Below are 22,835 nucleotides of genomic sequence, written 5' to 3'. Positions count from 1 at the left end.
CGGGGCCGGACATATCCGCCTGCTTTTTTTTTTCAAACTCATGCGCTATAGAATGGAGTTTCAATAGTCTGGGGAAAAAAAACAACCCCGGTTCATGCTCTAATACACTTTATCGCGGCGAGCAAATTAGCGCATGAGCAAATGTGTTTTTGCCCCAAGTCCCTTGCCCCCGTTTTTGCCCCCGTTTGCTCATCACTAATAATGATTCTCTCCAATGATGTGATGAGTTATTATGATGCGCTGGTCGTGTTTACAAACACCACAGCTGTAGCATTATCAGGGCATGGCAGACACTCTTCTGGCTCACGTTTGTTTACTCTTCCAGTTTAACCCTTTCCAATCCAATTTGTATCCTGGTTTTCCTAGGGGGCTTAGGCCTCATGTCCACGGGCAAATTTGGATTTAAAATCTGCAGCGTTTTTCCCGCACGCGGATCCGTGCCCCATAGGGATGCATTAGACACCCGCAGGTAGTTAAATACCTGCGGATGTCATTTTTCCCGTCAGGCGCGGGTCCCGTGTGCAGGAAAAAATCCGGGCATGCTCCTTTTAGGTGCGGGTCTCCCGCGGGGACAGCTCCCGCAGGCTTCTATTGAAGCCTATGGAAGGCGTCCGGATCCCTGGGAGACCCGCGCCTGAATTAAACTCACCTGCTCCAGGCGATGCAGGTCTTCCTTCCATCGTGGCCGGAAACTTCTTTCTTCGGCCCGGCAGTTGTGCCCGGAGCATGTGCGTGGCACGCAGCCGACATGCCAAGCACATCCGCTGGGCTGAAGAAAGAGGATCCGGATGTGAAGGAAGGAAGACACGCACGGCCAGCAGCAGGTGAGTTTATTCTGATTTTAATGCCTCATGTCCGCGGGGCAGGAGGGACCCGCTACGGATTCTCCATGGAGAATCCGTAGCTGGCCTGATTTTCCCCGTGGACATGAGGCCTTACTCTGTTTCTGCCGTTATACAACAGCACTATCTGCTGGCTAAATCCAGTACTGCATGAGGTGACACGTTGGATAGGCTCTGACAGCAGAGAGGCTGGCAATATACAGTAAGAGAGCCCCGACGGACGTCTTCCAACATCGGAGCTGTACAGCCTTATATCATAATGTCTTCAGAGGTCAGACAGTGGATTGGAAAGGGTTAAAATGCAACAAATGTATCAAATGTCGCACAATGTTTATAAACCAGCAGCATCTGTGAGCACATCTGGAGACGTGGAGTCACTTATACATCAAGTGATTCTGCGCCGCAGCGACGACCCCCCCTCCCCCCCCCCCCCCCGTTATAAGTCACCTTTGGAAAGAGGAGTAAGAAGAGGAACATCTTTTTGGCACAAATTATAACTAAATCTGTCAAAATAGATTTGTGCCGCTGACATTAAAATTCTGCCCCAACGCCGGTAATAAACGCGCCGCAGCCTGTTGTTTCTACGTAAATGATCTGCGAATGCCCTTGTGTGAACTGAAGAAGCAGCTACAAACCGCAAGCGATCAGATAGAGGCGATTCAGGCCGGTTTCACATCTGCGTTGCAACTTCTGGGCGGAGTTCCGTCTCGGATTCGGCTTGAAATACTGGAAGAAAATGCGCTTCACGCAAAACTCTTCCTTCCATCCAAAAGCCGGCAGCTGAGCGGAAACCGAACGGACCCCATTATAGTCAATGCACAGAGAATAGAACCCGTTGGTTAGTATGCGGTTTTTGTGTGCGCAGAACACAACATGCTCCATCTGTGCGCGGATACCTGCGGAATGGAGCTATGTGCTGCGCAATTGTGCGGGAAATTGATCACATCTGGTACTAATTAGGTTGCACAGCCTGTTAAATCATGGCACGGTGTGTCCCGCACTGATGTGAAGGGTCCCAACAGCGTGAAAAGCAGTAAAAGTCGATAAAAACGCGAACAAAAGACTCCTTCACGGCGCAAAAAACGAAAATCACAGCGGCTTAATAGGACAAAACGAAACCGTCAATGGTTTCCTTTTCACCGGCTCTTCTCTCAGCCGTGAACCTATCTTCCCACGTTTTCTTTTCAAACTCCTGCGCTATGGCGTGACGTTTGAGTGACCGGAGAGATAAAAGCCCCGTTCATGTGTAACTGCACGCCGTAGCGCCAAGCATAGTTGCGCATATGACCATCTGTCTGACATTGCCTTTATATACTGATCTGAACGAGGCCCTCGGGTGCATTCACATGGGAGGCAGAAAGTCGTGTCCAACATTCTCCCTGTCCGTGTGCTGTGCGATGGCGGGAGATCCCACATCTGTATGTTCTATCTATGGTAATATATACAGTATATGCTATATACCAGTTACTTGCTATGTGTCTTGCATGTATCAGTAAGCCTGTCTACATATACAGCCATGATGCAGCCTGAGCGCCTCACACCCTGCGGAGACAAGCGCTTAGCAAGAATTAGATGTGCATTCAGCTGCATTTGTAATCTTTTGGCGCCATCTAGTGGCAATACACAATATTACAGCATGCAAGTTTACATTTTAGGCTAGTTTTACCATGATCACATCACATTTTAGACCTAAGGACGTAACAATTTTTTGAGGATTTTTACCTCCACTTTTCAAAAGCAATAACTTTTTTATTTTTCCGCCGACTCGGCCGTATGGGGGTTGTTTTATGCATGGCGAGCTTTAGTTATTATTGGTGCCATTTTTGGGTCCATATAATGTATTGTATAACTTGGGTTAATTTTTTTCAAACAGTAGGGAGGAAAAACACCTCGATTGTGACTTTGTTCTTTAGTTTTGTTTTTTACTGTGTTAGGGCAGCTTCAGACGGGTTTTCATGCCCGGTCAATATACGGCGTCCCTCTCTGCAGGGGGAGGAGGATGGAAGAGCCAGGAGCAGGAACTGAGCTCCTGCCCCCTCTCTGCCCCTTGTCACTATTTGAAATGGGAAGGGGCAGGGGCGGAGCTATGTTCCAGGACTCAGCCCCGTCCCACCCCTCCAATTGCAAATAGTGCCGAGGGGCGGAGAGGGGGCAAGAGCTCAGATCACTGCTCCGTTCTTTCATCCTCCTCCCCCTGCAGTAAGGGACAACATACATCGGCCGGGCGTGAAAACCCAGCCGATATACGGTCGTTTGAATAAGCCTTTAATTGTGCACAATAAACCCCCCTTTTTTAGAAAATGTATATTTTTTGCGTCGCCGCATTCAAACCCCAATAACTTTTCTATTTTCCATGGCCGGCGCTCTGTGGGGGCTGTCTGGTTTTTGCGTGGTGAGCTGTAGTTTTTATTCGTATCATTTTGGGGTACATACAGCTTCTTTGGTCACTTTTATTGCACTTTTGGGGGGGGGGGGAGGGGAAATGAACAAAAAAAGCATTTCTGCTCTGATCTTCTTGCTTTATTTGTCATGAAGGGTAAACCGCGCTCAATTTATTAACAAGTCATTACAAACATGTTTTTTTAATTTTAATTTTGTTTTTTAACGAGAGGAGATGTTGTTTTGTTCATGTAGGGGACATGAACCTGTGACGCTATGATTGCTCTGATTATACACTGTAGTATTTCTGTACTGCTTGTATATGTACAGTATATTCTGTACATTGTCTGGCGTCCGGTTGCCATGACCGATCACTGGCTCTCTGTGATTACATGGTGGGGGACGGATGATGCCTCCCTCTGTGAACCTTTTACATGCCGTGATCAACATTGATTGCGAATGTAAGGGGTTAACAGTGGGCTTCGGTGTTCTCACTGATCCCAGCTGTTGCAGTTGGAATCTGGCTGTCAGTCACAGCTGGCTCCTGCTGCGGATGGCATGGGTTCAGTTTATAAGCCGATGACACCATAGGACATGTGTAAGCCCATTCGCAGGAACGCCTTCCCACCCAGGGCGAAAAAATATATACGGAAAGGGGGTTAAACGTGATAGTGAAATGGAATCAAATGGAAACATAGCTGGTAGCATGTCCCTAGACATATTTAAAGATGCAACAAATGTATGAAGATCGTGTGAGATTTAACCCTTCCCAATCCACTGCCTGACCTCTGAAGATATTATGATTTAAGGCTGTACAGCTCTGATGTTGGAAGACGTCCGTCGGGGTTCTCTTACTGTATATTGCCAGTCTCTCTGCTGTCGGAGCCTATCCAACGTGTCACCTCATGCAGTACTGGCTTTAGCCAGCAGATAGCGCCATTGTATAATGGCAGAAAAAAAGAGTAAGCCCCCCTAGGAAAACCAGGATAGAAACTGGATTGGCAAGGGTTAATAAATTTGTTGCATTTTAGGCTGGAGAAGGAAACAAAAGTGTGTCAGAATTGTGGCGCCATTCCCTGATGGTAACTTCCCTGCCGTGCCTAAAGGTTCCACTAGTGACATTGAAATGTTCCTGTTAGGACTTAATCAGATGGGCGGGTTTAGTCCTGTTATGCGTCCGTGAAAATCATGATCAAATCACGGGACGAAACGAAACTATTGATTTCAAAGGTTTCGTTTTCATTAGCGGTATTCGCCCCCGTTAATAGCACGTGCGGGAAAGATGGCGCAGGACCAATCTACCTGCTGTTTTTTTCAAACTCACACACATTAGCGCAGACTTTAAAGAGCCTGAGAAGAAAAAACCCTTCATGCACAACAACACTCGGTAGCGCTGAGCATGGCTGCACATACGGCCGCGTGTATTTGCCCTAAGGAGCGCAAGCTCCAAAATACTGGCAATAAAAACATTCTTGTGAAGGAAGCCCGAGAACGCCGGCACAGATATGCTTGCGATACTGCAGCTTTTTGCACTGTGAAGTTCGCACTATTGCGCGCGCATCGGCGCTGTTAACTGTATTTTCTGCACTGCTGGGGACCGTTCAAATCGGTGCAGGACACAACCGCGTTATGATTGAGAAGGCTGTGCAACCTAATCAGTCCCCGGTGTCATTTATTTTCCCGCTGTGAAATTGATCAGTTCATTGCACCATTGTGCAGGGACCGCATGCACATTTGCGCACCCCCATAGGCTCCGATGGTGCATTGGCGGCACAACTGCGCAGAAAAATAGAGCATGTTGCTTTTTTTTTTGCACATGTGAAATACGCACAAAAGTGATAGCTTGAATGAACCCATTGAAAAGGGTGGGATCTACATCCCACGCAATGCGCAACCGTGTGAATAAGCCCTAAATGTTCACGGTGAATTACAGCAAGCAGGAGTCTTGATACGACGCGTCCGTCCAGCTGCTGGTATCCCAGAGGATATGGCATAGCAGGCGACACTATTCCATCTTGGGTGCGCCGGAAGCCGCGAACGGAACCTTGGATACAGATGTGAAAGAAGCCTCAGAGGAGACTAAGATGGTAACATATCGTAAATGTCTGGATGGAGCGCTGGCGCTTCTGTGGACGGTCGCGTCTCTCACCAACAGTCAGTGTCTGCGAGGCGTCTGCCGATATCTGAGCAGCTGTCTAACAGCATTTACTTACAGGAGAACCTTGTGGTCCAGCGTCACCGGAGGGTCCTTGGTAACCGGGAGGTCCCTGTTTGAAAAAAAAGATAAAATAAGAGTGTTTAGTATTAGGACTGACAAAAGCAAGATGATTCCAGCGAGATAACAGCGGCAATTGTCAGTGATAGTCTCTGGTCAGAGCAACAAATATCAAAGTGGTTACAAATACAGGAGACATTGTTACAGGTTCTCTCCATACAATTGGGAGCCATGAGTCCAGGGGTGTACCAAAAGATAAGAGGGACTATGGGAGACCGAAACATAAGGGAGACTATGGGAGACTGAAATATAAGAGAGACTATGGGAGACCGAAGCATAAGGGAGACTATGGGAGACCGAAGCATAAGGGAGACTATGGGAGACCGAAACATAAGGGAGACTATGGGAGACCGAAACATAAGAGAGACTATGGGAGACCGAAGCATAAGGGAGACTATGGGAGACCGAAGCATAAGGGAGACTATGGGAGACCGAAGCATAAGGGAGACTATGGGAGACCGAAGCATAAGGGAGACTATGGGAGACCGAAGTATAAGGGAGACGGAACATAAGGGAGACTATGGGAGACGGAACATAAGGGAGACTATGGGAGACTGAAACATAAGGGAGACTATGGGAGACTGAAACATAAGGGAGACGGAACATAAGACAATGCCTTTGTGTCAAAAATTTAAATCAAATCCTGCTATGAGTAGAAATAGATTTAGGCTATAATCTACACCAATTTCTGGAACATTATTAAATATTTGCTGGCACAACGGTGGCCCTGCCCCCTCCATCTAACCCCGCCCACTTTTCTCTTCACTTCGAGATAAGTAAAAGGTCTCAAATTTTAGTGCAAAGATGGCGTGTGCCAGCATTTGTGACTTTTTTATGCTATAAATCTGGTCAAATGATTCAATAAAGCCCTCCTTTGTCTCCCACCAGCAGCCACTCAGAGAGACTAAATATCAAAGCCACATGTATGTGACCGGCCGGCGTTCCGTCTAACTGAGGCGGTTTTCTGGGACTTTAAAAAAATGTACAAGCTTAAAAAGGTGTAGAAAAAAAGCATACTATTGTATTCCAGCATCTTCCCTTCCAGCTCTGGAGCCCTAGTGCCCGCTGCACTGAACCCAGAAGTTGCCAGCAGTTGGTCATATGCTGTACATTGGGCACCTGACTGCTCAGCCACTCACAGGCTTCAATGGCTGAATCAGTGCTGAAGCCTGTGATTGGTTCAGCGGTCACATGCACAATGAATGCCACATAACTGTCCACCGGTTTCTTTCAGATTGCAAGCCGTAGAGGGGCTCCAGCACTGGCCGAGGGCCCCTGCAGTAGGCGACTATGCAGTTTTTCTTTATTGTACACCATTTTAAGCCTGGGGATATTTTTTTTAAGTCATGGAGCTCCCCTTTAAAGCCCCTTGGCACTGGTGAAAAGTCCATCAGCGCCTTCCCCCTCCTAGGCACCAGAGCCCCGGTAGAACCCCCCGTGTCTACCTGCTGGGTCCACTCTCTGCTTACAATGACTACTTTTAATACAACTATTTTTTTAATGAGCAAAAATAGTTAAAACCTTGTGGCAGAAAACGCGTGAGCCCCATGAACAATATATGGCTTCCTAAAATGGGTTGTACCACGATGGTGAGTTATCCTCTATCCGCAGGACAGGGCATAACCTACTCATCGCTGAGACCCTCACACATTCCGAGAACGGACCTCCCGTGTCTCGTTCTCCTGTCACTATGGGGTCGCTCCCCCCCCACCCACCCCTGCCGCAGTGACATCAGGATGAAGGAAGGTCTGGCCGAGCATGAGCAGTCAGAGCTCCATTCATTTCAATGTGGCTGATGGAAGTAGCTGAGCGGCACCCACTTGGGTATTTCGGCAATTCCATGATTGACCATGCTCTATACCATCCGTTACTCCTCATCTACAATGTAACTAACAGCGTCTCCACTTCTAAAGCCGGTTTATTAATATGCTGGGATTATAATGTACTTAGAATAGGAGTATACATATGTGACTATACTTACGGTATGGCCAGCTGGTCCGGGGGGCCCTGAGGGTCCAGGGGGTCCTGGTGCGCCCTGTAAGACAAGAGAGAACATTACATTCTGCACAGCTGACATGGACCTCGCGCTGCTCAGCGTGGTGCTACAGAGAAGTGTACAGCCGCTTATCTTTAAAGGTGCGGCAAGCAGGTAGGAGAGGTTACAGAGGAGAGCTATATTTCCCCTAGGTTTCTGACCTATGTGGACTAACAAGGAGACTATCACCTGCAGGATAATTAGTCCAGTGAATGGATATTTAAAGCACGGAGAGGAGAACAGTGTTATTCTACCTGGAGACACAGAAAGCTGCTCTGTGTCAGTCTAAAACATATGATCAGTGGTGTTCTGTAACCAAGGACTCCCATGGATCTGCTGTTCACTGGGTCAGTGTATTTGTATACTACGCCTATTTCTGCAAGAAACAGACAGCGCCGTTCAAAGTGTAGTGGCCAGGCTTCGTATTGCAGGCCAAGTGATAATTAATTTCAATGTAATACCAGGCCTGGCCACTGCAGTGGGAACGGAGCTGTCTGCTTCCTGCAGAAATCAACTTAGTGCACTGGGCGAGTGAACAGCTAATTGATGAGGTTCCCTTGAGACAGACCTCCGCCGATCTACTATTGATGATCTATCCCGAGGATAAACCATCAATACTTTACGACCAAACAACCACTTCAAGTTCAAAATTCAGAGTGGGTATTAATATCTGTATTCTGATATAGCATTTTACTTGGCTGACCATGTGGGACCTAGATGGGTCAAGTCCCACCAAGTGGGATCTGCTATAATGTCCACATTTATAGATAAGATGAAACCAACCCATTAATATCTACTATAAGATAAGTTTCAGTAAGTACCAGTTGTCCACCTTGATATTGGGAGGAGGATTTGTAATCAACGCCAGATTTGGAGTCGTATTGGGGTTGGTAGCCCTGCGAAAACAAGAGCAATTTCATTATTAGAATGAGAATCAATATCTGGAGAACGCAGTATTTTGGGGATAAACATCCTATGGGCTCACGCGGGCGCGTGGTCACGGCATAATATGGGCGCGGGTTTTGCGTGCACAATAGGCTGTACCAATCTCCCACAAGCTGCCATGTTGCAGCTCACACGAATTGCGTGAAATGTGCATGCAATAAAAATTGCAGCATGTTCTATCTTGGCGTGTATAATGCGTGCATACATGCCAAGATAGCGCATGGTAATTGGCGGCACGCAGCAAATACACAATATAATTGCGTACTTGCTGAGTGGGTGTTTCTCGCGGGTGGCACGCAGCGAATAACGGCCATCTGAGCCCGGCCATACGGTGATCTCTATATAATGCTATGACCATAAAACACACAGGACCTAGTAAAGCAGCTGATTAAGATCAGTCCAATAAGAATTCTGCTGCTTTGCTCGCGGAAACCTGGGGACAGATATAGTGCCTACAGCATAGGGATAGCAGAGATTGTGCACACACTGTCTGCAGGTATGAAGGCTGTGTGAGTGCAGGGAGAAGCCTCTGAAGCCAGCCCCTCCTCCACAGCTAAGGAACATCATAATGTCCCTGTACTACAGAAGCTAAATGCTCTACAACAAGCAGTGGATTGCAGAGGGGATGCGCTTCAGCCTTGATTTTCAGCGATAAATCAAAAAAATATTTAATGAAAGTTTGTTCCAGGATTGTTGAGACACACGGGCAATATTAGATGAGCAGAAGTGGTCTGAAATGTTTTGGAGCGACCGGTGTGGGAGGAGGGTATATTACCAACAGTTCTTCTCTGCCATCTCTCCCATCTCTCCCATCTGCCATTTCTGGGTCCTTTTGCCAGCTGTCCAAAATGGCCATTGCCATCTTCAGACTCCTTAATCCCCACAGGTGCATTGATAGGTTGAGACTGCCAGTGCACTATATCTGCCCTCTGATTGGTCGGTGCTGCTGACGTGAACAGGATGGTTGGGTTCATCGGATTCAGTTGTGGTGTTTCTTTCCGAGCAGTACTACATGCAGTGCTAATCTTCCCATCAGATCAGACAGACATGGAGGCTAAGGCGGTAGGGCCTATTCAGTAATAACTAATCTACTTACTGTTCCACCACTTGTTGAGCCGCCTCCACAACCCTCACAGACGCCGGGCAGGCCAGGAGGACCAGGTGGACCAGGAGGACCGTTCTCACCATTTCGGCCAGGAATGCCAGGAGTACCCTAGGGATAAAGCAGAAGAGACTTCACACATCTAAAGCCTATATCAATGGGACTATCCCCGGTGGCTCGCTTGTGTGCTCTGGACTCCATATAATGAGGCGCACTTACTAACACTGTCTAAAAGTAGGACAGGCTGTCCTAAAATGTGCCAGATTCATCACAGCAGATGCTAAATTTGTTGACTTTTAAGACAGTCTGAGTTCATACAACCATGATTTGACGTTGCATCACATTTTTGGTGCAATTTAGACCACACACCCTTTTCACAAAGCCCCGTCCATTTCGGGGTGAGTCAGAAAAAGTGGCCAAAAGTATCTAAAATCACAGAGTAAAGCATGTAAGGCAGCTTTCTATAGCATTTTTTTTTTTGCTGTTTTTAACCCCTTGAGTACTTGGTCTTTATTTATTTATTTTTAATTTTGTCCTCCCCGCTTTGTGGCAGTGAGCATGGTGGTGCGGGGAGGGGGGTGGAGAGAGAGAGATCTCCCCCCGTTCCTCCCCGCTTTCCCCCCGCTGGCACCCGAATCTTTAGAGACGAGCGGGCAGGTACTCGCATAAGGCACTACTCGCTCGAGTAATTTGCCTTAGCGAGTTCGCTCGCTCCTCTCTATTGTCCCCCCTGCAGCTGTGCGCCTCGTTTCTTGCAGGACGACCTGCTGTTTGCATTGGTACCGTTCCGGGGCAAATCTTTGACTTTTTGATTGTTTTTCTTGAAGATGGGGCAACCTACAAGGCACATCCTTGGTATTGTGTGTCTTCAGATGCAGTGTAAATAATGCATCATTCTAACAGATCAGATTGTTACAGACTCGGCAATTTACTGTTTTCTTTAGATTTTTTTTATTCTAAATACGGGAAAAGTTTTTTTTTTTACTTTTAATATTTATTACTTTTTGTGATCATGCAAAAAAATTTCTACCTTACTTTAGACCTTTTTAAGAAAGTGTCGTGGCCTGGCATACGGTCATAAATTTGTGAAATTTTAGCTGAAGCAGATTTTTCGGCCAAATGTTGTGACTTTTGTATGCAAACAACACTTGATGATCCCCCCCCCCCCCCACTGTAACATTGATGAATAAACAGCAGCACAAGCGCCACACTGTGTGTGATATATACTTACGTTATCACCTTTTTGTCCACGATCCCCCTTTGTTCCTGCTGAGGCCCCGCCATTACCGGGGGTCGGCTGCGGAGAAATACAATCTGCATTTAGATGGACATTTCAGAGTTTATAAAATTAGTGATAAGTTATTTTAATGTTTTTATGTAGCCAATCAGACTAATTGGGGGGATTTACAATGCGTGAAATGGTGTCCCCCTCTGCCCGCAAAATAAACGTAATAGTGACTCCCATAGTGGCCCAAGTAGTAATAGAATAATACTGTCCCTATGGTGGCCGCAGTAGTAATTGCACCCCCATTACTGGTCCCAGTCGTAATAGTATCCCTTTTAGCAGCTCCAGTAGTAATAGTGGCCCCAGTAGTAATAATGTCCCCCATAATGGCTCCAGTAATAATAGTGATCCCCATTGTGGTCCTATGTAGTAACAGCTTCCCTCATTAGTGGCCACAGTAGTAATAGTGACCCCCCATAGTGGCCCCAGTAGTAATAATGTCCCCCATAGTGGCCCCAGTAGTAATAATGTCCCCCATAGTGGCCCCAGCAATAATAGCCTCCCTCATTACTGGCCCCAGTTGTAATAGTGACCCCCATACTGGCCCTATGTAGTAATACCACCCACCCATAGTGGCCCCAGTAGTAATAGTGTCCCCTTTAGTGGTCTGTGTATTAATAGTAACCCCTATAATGGCCTCAGTAGTCATAATGACCCCATTAATGGCCCCAATAGTAATAGTGACCCCCACAGTAGTCCCAGTAATAATAGTGACTCCTTTAGTGGTTGCAGTAGTAATAGTAACCCCCATAGTGGCTCCAGTAATAATAGTAACCCCACAGTATCCCCAGTAGTAACTATGGCTCCATTAGTGGCCCCAGTAGTAAAAATGACCCCCATAGTAGCCCCTGTAGTAATAGTATCCTGCTTAGAGGACTTCCAGCAGGACAGTAACCCAATACAAGCATTTATCTCAGTCCATTTGTAGTTTTGGTCTAGCGGCCATTGCTGCTGTAATCAGTCTGTGACTCCTGACCCCTCCACTCGGTATCTGCACTGCGTACAGGACAGCATCTGCATGTAGTAACACAGATGCCAGGGGCAGCACTCAGGGGTCACAGACTGATTACAGCAGCAGTGTATCAGATGAAGGTACAGATGGAGTAAATTAAATGATTGTATTGAGTTACTGCCCAGCCAACTGACAATTATTCTTTAAAAGTAAGTACCGTCATTGGCTGGGCCTGTGACCTACTGACTGGGTGGTCACCCTAGCGCCGCCCCTCTGAGACCCTGCAGACTGCCGCCTGAGGCAACAGGCTAAGGTTACCTCATGGTAGGGTCATCCTCGGTTCTGTTGTCTCCTTCATGAGGTGCGCTATATAGTGGGGTCTACTTACTCTACCCGGCAAATAGTCACCCATGTGGTGAGTTGAATTGGCTAGGACAACTCATTTTCTTTGTGCTGTATTTTAATATGTTGATTCTTATGAGGAGACATTGAGCACATATATATATATATATATATCCATAGAAATACAACTTCTTCAACATTGGCCTTCATTTCTAATGTATACGTACACTTGGTGGGGTCGGACAGATTGGACAACATTCTCCAAATGGAATCTCTGGGTTTTCACATTCGAGCTCGGCCTCATCACAGAGAATGTCATCACACAGCACAGATCCAGTGTCACAAACACAGATTTGGCATGGTTCGGGTTTCCAGACGTCCCTATCGGCATAAACTTGTCCAAAATGGGTGCATGCTCCCAGGTCTACCACATCTGGGAAAGAAACGGTAAAGGAGATATGATGAGTGCTTGCCGAAGGTAACCTTTCTAAGTGACATTTTCTAACCACCCTACCAAAGATTTTCAAGAGCCTTCCAAGAGTCGTAACGTTTTCATTTCTCCATTGTACGAGTTGTATCTTTTATTGGTACCATTATATCGTATAATTAACAGAAAAATCTTTATAAAGTTTGAAGTTGGGAGAAATGAAGAAGAACTGATTGCTCCATTTCAGGCGGGTTTAGTTTTTACAGCGTTCACAGTGCAGTAGAAATAACATAAGGACTTAGTGCTGCGGTCAGTACAACTACAGTGATACCCAATCTATATGGGTTTTGAAATGGTTTCCTTTTTAAAGCCATCACAAAAACTTCAGCAAGGTCTAGACTGCCCTGCTGTGGAGGGTGCTGGTGGGGTGCGGGAAGGGGGCCACCTTTCTCCTGACTGTTTAGGTGTGTGGTCATCTTTAACCGCGGCATCTAAAGAGTTAGTTCTGATAGTGGAAGTTACCGGTGGCTGTCAAAAACAGCTGATACCCACTGGGAATGGAGTGGCTCCTTCACGACTATGGGACGTTTATTTGCGCTCGGTGGTCCTGAAGTGGTTACGCCTCTTATAACAACCATTGTAAATAACACAGGGCTTTGGTTTGCCTCACCGTTGGGCTCACAGAAAGTTACAGCTAAGCAGCAGCACCCATACAACATGTCCTTGGCTATTGGCCAATGCAGGTTGTAGACATTGTGTCTCATGATGTGGCAGCATCACCGGCACAACTGAATGCTTTGGAGTCTCGGCCACCATTCTGTTGCAGCTCAGTATGTTTGCCGGTCAGTTAGACCTGTACTGGGGTGCAGCTTATCGCTCCTCATATTTCTAAGGGCTCATGCACACAAGTGTATGCTTATTTCAAGCCTTGAAATCGTTATAGTAAGGTTTTATGTGTTCTATTGTATATATCTTTATATATATATATATATATATATATATATATATATATATATATATCTTCTTAGTAAGTAGCAGCATGTAAATGGTTAACTTGTTCAATATCATACACTAGTATGTATTAGATTCATGTACTCTCTCTCTTATGCATGGTTCTCCTAAGAAGGCTGGTTTGGGCTACCACCACTGATAAAAGAAGCTCACTCACACCCACCTTTGCATTTTTATGTTAATGAGCACTGTGAGAGTTTCCTTTCTCCTCCTTTCTTGTTTTAGTAGTAACACACACCTTAAGGCATTAACATATGTTATTCATTAGAAACTAGAACCTTTCCTGAGTTCTTATGACTTTAAGAGTATGTATCTCTAATGCTACATCATTTTGTGTATGTAAGGTAACCAATCAGATGTAAATACGATTACCCTTCTGTACACTCCTCTTTTGTGATGCCATGCTTTGTCTGTAAAAAGTTATGTTACTTCCTGATAAAGAACAGAAGTATATCGCCTCCATACAGCTCTGTGTCCTTGGCTCTATTTGCGTGCCTGCCCTTCACAATAACCAATTTGGAGCAGACAGTGAAATCAGAGGGACCCAATGGAGTTCCGATAATAAAATACATAACGTTTTTACTGCACACACATATATATATATATATATATATATATATATATATATATATACACTAGCCCGTTACTGGCGACTTCGTCCACATGGAATTTGTATTTCTTTATCTAATCTGTGTTGTGTTGTATATTGAAACGTAAAAAAAGTTGAAATCGTGAAAGGAATGTAACTGCGATCTGCTGTCAGCGCCGTTCTGTACACTAATTGAAAACTGCGCTGTGATTGGTTGCTATTTGTTATGCTGCTGAGATAAAGTAAAAGCTGCGCTGTGATTGGTTGCTATGGGCAACACAAATTTTATTAAAAATCTCAATCCATGTCTTTCATTCAGGTTTTAATTCCGGGCAATGGTGGGTATCGCATAGGTGCGGCAATGATGTCTGCCCTCACGTGTCTGCCTGTTTGGGGAGGCCTAGCTTATGATGCGCACCCTTTTCTCTCGGCTCCACCACACTTAGTAATCGCATATGTGCGTCAGTCTGCCCTCACGTGTCTGCCCATTTATGTAAGTATAGCTTATGATGTGCACCACCTTCGCCCTGCTCCTCAGCACGGCAGAGCACCTGCGCGTCACCAGATAGATCTCTCTTGTCTCACTTTGGGATAAAACATAGCCAATGTCCTTCCTCAGTATGCCAGCTGTCTCCCTGCCAAATTTCACCAAAAGCGGTTCAACCATGAAAAGGTAACAAACAGACAGAGTTACTTCCGTATTTATAATATCAGTATGGATATACGTGTATTTGGGGCTTATACTCTTTTTTTTTGTTTTTTGCGCACATATTCACAGCGTTTTCTTCATATTCCGGAGGGCCATTTGATTTCACTATTTTTTCATCACAGCCGCATAACGGACAAAGCGAAACCATTGATTTCAATAGTTTCATTTTCACTATCGGACTAGGACTCGCTCCGTACTGGCAAGCGTATTTGTGCATACCCGATAGTGAGAACGAAACCACCGAGATCCCACTGAAAACAATGGTTTCCTTTTGTCTGGTTATGTGGCCGGGATCATCACAGCCATGCAACAGGAGAAAACCGCGTTCGTCTGAATCCGCCCTTATGTAGTGGGACAATATACAACATAAAATACCGTATATACTGGAGTATTAGCCGACCCGAGTATAAGCCGAGTCAATAAGTTTTACCACAAAAAACTGGGAAAACTTATTGACTCGAGTGTAAGCCGAGCTATAGTCGAATATATGCTAGGTAAAAAAAACCCTCCATACTCACCTCCCAGCCGGCGTCTGTGTCTGTGCAAAAAGCTGCTTGAATTCTCCCCGCTGTCATCCCCGCCGTCCTCTCTGCTCGGCTCTGTCAGTGCTGTGTAAGTAAGTGCTGTGATTGGATTGAGCGCCAGCCAATCACACTGGGCACTTGATCTAATCACAGCGCTTACTTACACAGCACTGATGACTGGGGATTTGAAAGCCGAGCAGGGAGATGACAGCGGGGAGAATTCTAAAGCAGCTTGATTGGCTGTGAATGATCGAGCACCGGCTGTGATTGGCTGACGCTTGATCCAATTACAGCTCTTACTTACACAGCGCTGACGGCGGGGGATGACAGAGCCAAGCAAAGAGGATGGCGGGGGATGACAGCACGGAGAATTCAAGCAGCCTGCCGCACCGCCACTGGAGACACAGACGCCGGCGGGGAGGTGAGTATGGAGTTTTTTTAAAGCCTTCCCTGACTCGAGTATAAGCCGAAGGGGGCTTTTTCAGCACAAAAAAATGTGCTGAAAAACTAGGCGTATACTCGAGTATATACAGTATATGAACGTACACGGTATTCGGACCTCCTCTGTTTTATCAGTTTGCAGACAGAAAGTATGATGGTAGGAAAATAAAGCTACAAGAAATGCAACAACAACTCAAAATTAGTTTTTGGCGCACACTAATAACCCTCCATCCGCCCCATTGGTAGCAGGAACAATATCCGATCTGTACTCAAGATCTGGCCAACATGTGCGCTACTATAGTAGCCATCATATGACAGATGCCGGTTCACAAATCTGTAGTTGTCAATAATGGTCCTTCATGTAACCCCAGAGGAAGAAACCCAACAGAGTAAGATCCAGTCAACGGGACGGCCACCATATTGGTGCCCCAATCCAATCTGGAAAGTGTTATTACGGGAACTTTGATCAATTCGTACTCCAACGTAGAGGAGGCCATCTTGGTTGAAGATATTAGGCTGCAGATCGGCTACTTGGGAATAGAAGAACTGCCCCAACATGTAGCGGTATACGGGGCAATTCTGGATATTTACAGGAAAAAATGGGTCAAAACAGGCCGATAATCCCATCCTTCATTGCACCAAACATTCAATTTTGGGCTATCTCGGACACATTCTCTGTAGATGGGGATTTTTGGTTCTCGATATCCGCATATCATGACGGTTGACATTTCCTAACAGAGGAAATGTGGCCTCATCCGGGAACAAGGGGCCTTATTTATCAAAGCTGTCTAAATGTCTGTGTTGCCATAGCAACTAATCACAGCGCCGCTTTCATTTCTAAAAGGCTCTGTTAAAATGAAAGCTGCACTCTGATTGGTTGCTATGGGCAGCAAAGAGTTTCTCTTATAGACAATTTTGATAAATGAGGCCCATTGAGGTGTTTCCAGGAAAGTGACAGTCGGTGTTGTTACCCCAAAGCTACTACATGGTAAGATATGGTCATCATTGGGATCTTGGACAGATGGACAACATCTGCACGGGGTTTGTATGTCCTCCCTGTGTTTGCACGGTTTTCCTACAGGTACTCCAGCCTCCCCCTGTCTGGTTGGCCGGGGGTTGGCTGGAATCTTTCCGTTTTCTGCTTTCTCTCAGGCCGGTTCAGCCGGGGATGATCTTACTACAGGCAGACTCACATCCATCTGGGTTTGACTGTTCTATGGAGGGACTTTCAGAAAATCAAGGACCCTGGGCCTTGGGTGCAACCCTTATGACCAGAGAAATAAGGGGATTAACCAAGTTCTGCTCTATTAGTTATGAAAACAGTCAATAATAAAAAAGAATTGGGTTAATTCTCTTGTTTTAATGCTTTTTTCTGGTCACCAGGAAGGTCCGTGGTATTTGATTTTCTTAAAGTCACATTACTGCGCCCCATTATATATGGTGAAACTTCAGAAAAGTTTTCCTTCTTCACCATTTAAATCAAATTCTTAATAGAAGTCGCTCCACCTCCTCTTTCCTTTGAAGGGAGTGGTTGTACAGTACATTTGTCCTCCATCATGGGCAGGATCCGGCCATACTAGAGTTGGGGCTGCCAGGTAGGCCATCTCTTTGTAGTGATTCCTTCAGAGTGTCACCCATCTCAGCAGGGAAAACTCTCATGGCCGGACAGTTTTGAAAATTGCTAGGGCGGATCGGCCCCGGAAAGTCCTTGATGATTCCTGGAAATGTACTAGACTAACAAGCATTTTAAGCAACCAGTCAAGGCCGTGGTCGGCCGCAGTCTTTAACATGGAGGTCCAGAAACCGGTCATGAACTATTTAAGAGTAACAATATCCGGAGGCGCTACCATGCAATGTCTCCAGCTTACTTGCGGAGGCACCGAGTCCACGTCTTTGGCCAGGTACCAGCAATAGCAGAACGGGATGCTGTTGAGATGCTCGGGGATGACCCACCAGGCCTCTAGTGCAGGACCATGCCGTGCCGCTAGCATGTCTACAGGTTGGGCGATACATGCTGGTTACCCATGGGGGCCTGCACTCAGGATCTGCCAACCAGGCCACCGTCCCAGAAACCGGTCTGCTAGATCATGTGAGGAGCAGAGCCGCACCCCAGATCCCCTGGCAACCCATGCTTAAAGATGCAAATACTGATCAGCTATAACAGCAAAAGCAAGGCATCAGCGGCACGGCTGAAAACAACGGGGTGTTCCTTTACACCCCCACAATCCAGAACCACAATCTTAGGTAAACTAGTGTCCTATGATATATGTGTGTCAGCCATGGGGAAATTACATTGTGATCCATAGGAGGCTCATATATGGGGAGGCTTATTAACCCCTTAATGCCACAGAACTTAAGTTTACATCCTGGCTGGGTGGCACTGGACATTAACTTACGTCCCGTGGATGTCCTCAGAGCTGCATCATCCTGCAGTGGGAGCCAGCTGTACAACAGTAAGTATCAGTGATAACACCGATCCCTGCAGTTAACTCCTTACATGCTGCAATAAAAACTGCAGCTCGTCATGCAAAATACAAGCTCTCACAGTGCACCGTCCGTGGAAAAATAAAGGGGTTTTAATGCAGCGATGCAAAAAAAAAAAAGAAGGTTTATTGTGCAAACGTCAATAAACCTAAAAAAAATCTATAATGTTGGTTTTGTTGTAAATGTCTCATTTTGCAGAAAAAAATTACCATGTCATTTATGCTGCATGATTAAGGCCTCCTTCACATGAGCGTTATATCGCAGCTAAGTTAGCCGCGCAATAAAATCGCAACTATCTTGTCCGAATATTGCATGAATTATATTATTTACCGTTTTTCCACACATTCACACAGCTGTGGTGTAATGCAGGGACATAATGGCGCAGCCGCGAAATCCTTCGGTTGGCAGAACTACTAGTAATCACTTTTGAATGCCTCACTAGAGGCAAGTGTCAGTGTTTCACAGCGCTCGCCGCTACTAAACTCCCTCCCTTTTTCTGATGCCTCCCATAGACTCCCATAGGAGTCTATGGAGCTTCCTGCATTTTTCAGTCCAAAGATAGGGCAAGACCTATATTATTGCGTATAAAGAAATTTCGCTTGCTGAAATCGCGCACTTATGCGCTATATTTTTCGGTCTGATATTTTTGCGCGCCAAAAAATGAATCCATAGAAAACCATTGGTTCTGATGGTTGCGATTTTATTGCGCAGCTAACTTAGCCGTGATATAACGCTCATTTAAAGGCGGCCTAAGGCGGTAATAAAAAAAAAACTATGTCAGGATTGCTGCTTTTTATCTCTGACCCTAAATGGAAATTACTGAAAGTTGTAGAATACATCATATGTACCCAAAAAATGGCAGCAAGAAAAACTACGGTTCGGCCACAAAAAAAACAAGCCTCATACGGCCGTGACGATGAAAGGGTAACAAAAAGTTATGAAAAGTGGAGATGAAAATGGGAATGTGCAGCATCTCGCCTAAGGCCGAGAGCAAGTGGAGCGGGGAAGCGTTAAAGAGGTCCACAGATTGTTCCCTCGGTACTCAGAGAGAAAGCTAGCTCACCGTTCATGCTGAATAAATCGGGTAATTGCAAGCTGGATACGACCCGTTCATTCCTGCGTTAGCAATGCCGAGACTGGGAACTGGTTGGTACACACTGGAGACAGCGCGGTGACCGAGAGCCCGACCACGAAGAGCTGGAGTCGGGGTGATGATGCGGGCACAAAGTTTTCCCTGGAGGATTCTAACATCCAAGTTATAAGTTGGTCCCCGACCCCCAGAGACTTCACCATCTATGAGCGGATCCTGATCCTGGTAAGCTGATCACTGCCCTGCGTCGGCTCTTTTATACGCACATAACACAATCACTGCGGCTCATTCTTGGTTTTGCAGTTGGCGAGCCAACATTTCAACGACCTCCCATTTAATTCACTAGTATATATGGAAGTAACTCTGAAAACATGATCCAGCACACAAAGAAGGGTAAAGAGTCATAAACTACCAAAGGTGCGACAACTTTAGTAATCCAAACCCACCATAAATTACTGCACTCACATAAAGCTATCCTAGAGTTACCAAAATCCGTAGAAATCTCCATAAATAATGTACAATGGGGGGCGCTTACTGGATAGAAATGACAGATTGTTGCACTCGTGCTGGGGTTATTGACTTAGTCAGCACAAATGTAGCCAACACATCACTCCGTGCCATGATAAGTCCACAACAGACCAACATAAACACGTAACACCAAAACGTATTAAAATGTCCAAAAAGGACCAATACAGCTATGCCTAAAAACTTGGGCTTGGTGGTTCCTGCCTCATAGCAGGGCGATTATCCTAGAAAGGTCAGCCCCACATCTCAAAGCTAAGAAGCCTAGTCTGTCCCTAGACGGAATATAGGGGAGGATATATAGCAGATAGTAGAGCTAACAGAGCTAGGCATAGGTACATAGCAGTTTGGAGTCTACAGCCACAGCATACAAGTGGCATAGCAATAGGGGCTGCAGGGGTCACAATTGTGACCTGACTCCTAAGCCAAGGGGACCCAGAGGCATCCCCACGCCACATCTCTACAGAGCCCAAAGCACACCACTTCAGAAGGCACCTAACTATACTGTATTTATGTACTGAGCCTGGTTCTGGGGCTGTACTTATGTTATGAGCTTGGTTTTGGTATTGTATCTATGTCATGAGTTTAGTTCTTGTGCTGTATTTATGTTTATATTTACTGAGCTTGGTTCTTGTAGTATCCATTCACTGAGCTGTTCTGGTGTGGATATACTGGGTATGTATAATGGGGGGGTGACATTTTTTTAAGCACAGATCGACAGGGACCCGTTGCTCAGTATACCTGTCCATCAGCTGATCGTCTGGCCCTCTGTCAGTGCAGTCATCATCATTAGTGGTCAGGGTAGGAAGTGTGAGCCTCGGGCTTCTATTATACGTTCTGTTCCTCTTATGGTGAGACCCGGACATCCTGTGCTGACCATAAAGAAGAGCAGGAAGTGTAAGAGCAGTGCAGCACTCCTATTGATGTCAATGGGAATCTTACTCGCCATCAGGAGGCACCAGAAGAGGAGCGAGTGTCAAACTAATGTTAAGAAGAAAGGTATAAATATTGGATGTGAGACAATGAGGACCTTGGGAATCAAGAATGCTTATCAATGGGTACCTGGAAATAGGCTGGTGTGGTGAAGGAAGCGGGCTGTTTAGCGCATGGCGCAATAAAAGAAACCTGATAAAACCTGGTCGTAAGATCTGGAATGTATTCTCAGAAAACACAATTCTGTCAGGGTACGCATCTACCAATTTAAGCAGCCCACATGATCCCCAAAAAGAAGTGCAGTCTAAAGTTAAGCGTTGATGGAAACAGGAGTTATTCTGCAGAGTCATATTTGCCACCAAGTCCTGAAAAGCTAAAATTTTCTTGGCAGTAACCCATACCTTCTGTGCCAACCTAACTAGAGGCTGAAGGGCTATGACTGGAGTCTCCATAATAGGCCATAGAGAATGCCATCCCATATAAGTAGCTACGTGACATTCAGAATTAGGAAGAGTATCAGTATTATCCCTGTGTTCTAGGTATCTCAGTTGGCCAACTAAATGGTAGAAATGGAGATCTGGTAATGCCAGCCCCCCATATCCTCAGAGTGCTGTAAGGTAGACAACTTAAGCTTATGATGAAAGGAGCAACAAGCGAATTCACCTGATGAGAAAAGGACCTAACGATAGGGGTAGACACATGTTCCACAGAAATTTGGGCATAATTGTCATTTTGACCAGACTTGTGTAGCCGGCAACATTGACTGGAAGACTCTTCCAAATAGCGAACTTCTTCTAGACATATAACAAGGCGCAACTTGTCAGTCATATTCCAACTCTGGCAGCCCAGGAATCAAACTCATAAAGCACCAACAGACCCTGCATTAAAGGCTTCCCCGTCTAAGGGGATTGTTGGAATTTTAGGGCAAGAGACTATGAAAATGGCCAATAGAAAGGGGATAAAGGACACCCATGATTGGTCCTCTTTGCAAGGAGGAGCGTGGGGATGGCTGACCATTGAGAGATATACTAGATTTGTGTTTTTTTAAAATAAATAATAGGAAATAAGAGTTACGTTTTGATGTTCGTCAAATTGCTTTCTTGCCCCCCGGTGATTTGACTTAACATTTGTGTGATTGTGCAGCACATTCATCCGGGTCATTTGTGTTTCTGCATCATATTTACTTCTACACATTTTGCACATGTTGTAGTCTACAAGCTGCGAACACCGGCAAATGCTGCTTTGTAGAAGTGGCCGATGCAAAAGGCATGGGAGAGGATTCCCTCGCTCATGAGAACAAATGTTCGCAGGTTCAAACCTTGCTCCCTTCCCAGCGTGAAGTGCTTGAGATTCTGGCGCCCTACAGGAGGCATATAAAAGGGCTTGAGCTGCGTCACGGCTTCAGACCCAGAGAGGAGAAGCATCATGGTGGCCACCATTGTACGTCAGTAAAACAGCAGCAAACTCCTCATGCTGTGGAGTGGACAACAAGAGAGTAAGACAGACTGGAAGTGCCCTGACGACCTGGGGGGAAGATGCCGCACCAACGGCAGACCAATTGGATCCATGGGGTGAAGCGTCCCACACCGCAAGTCAACACTGGAACTGTTAGTGAGTGTGCTATATGCCCCTTATACTGTATTATGCAAACGCCTGGCCATGGTGGGGGAAGGAGGACTCATTGAGGATGTGAGAAATGATTATTGCACCATAAGTATTGCATGAAGGGGGGGTTAGCATGAAGCATATTATATTTATAGTGAAGTTTCAAAAGATGCCAAAGTTCTAAGATAAGACTTGTACCTCGCTGCTGCCAATGGAGAGAGACAGATGGAATGGACATGTACATGTTTGCAGGTGACGCCTGTTGCAGAAGAAGCGAATCGATGTTGAGTTATTACAAAACAGTTATGTCCACGACCCCCATATGAAGCGACAGAACATATCA

At 45.8% G+C, this 22,835-nt stretch overlaps 1 protein-coding gene across 1 annotated transcript in view; it reads right to left on the bottom strand.

The window, feature by feature from the left end:
* COL3A1 (collagen type III alpha 1 chain) overlaps positions 1 to 22,835 on the bottom strand; it is an 89,469-nt gene that overhangs the window by 54,986 nt on the left and 11,648 nt on the right. Inside the window, exons 2-7 of the mRNA XM_066577087.1 lie at positions 12,385 to 12,590; positions 10,810 to 10,875; positions 9,573 to 9,689; positions 8,353 to 8,427; positions 7,478 to 7,531; positions 5,435 to 5,488 (exon numbers count right to left, since the gene is read on the bottom strand). Of these exons, the coding sequence (XP_066433184.1) occupies positions 5,435 to 5,488; positions 7,478 to 7,531; positions 8,353 to 8,427; positions 9,573 to 9,689; positions 10,810 to 10,875; positions 12,385 to 12,590 (572 nt within the window). The remainder of the gene's footprint in view (positions 1 to 5,434; positions 5,489 to 7,477; positions 7,532 to 8,352; positions 8,428 to 9,572; positions 9,690 to 10,809; positions 10,876 to 12,384; positions 12,591 to 22,835) is intronic.

Source organism: Eleutherodactylus coqui, chromosome 8 (genome assembly GCF_035609145.1).
Source record: "Eleutherodactylus coqui strain aEleCoq1 chromosome 8, aEleCoq1.hap1, whole genome shotgun sequence".
In the NCBI taxonomy this organism is placed as follows: Eukaryota; Metazoa; Chordata; class Amphibia; order Anura; family Eleutherodactylidae; genus Eleutherodactylus; species Eleutherodactylus coqui.
This window is presented reverse-complemented; position numbering and strand designations above follow the sequence as displayed.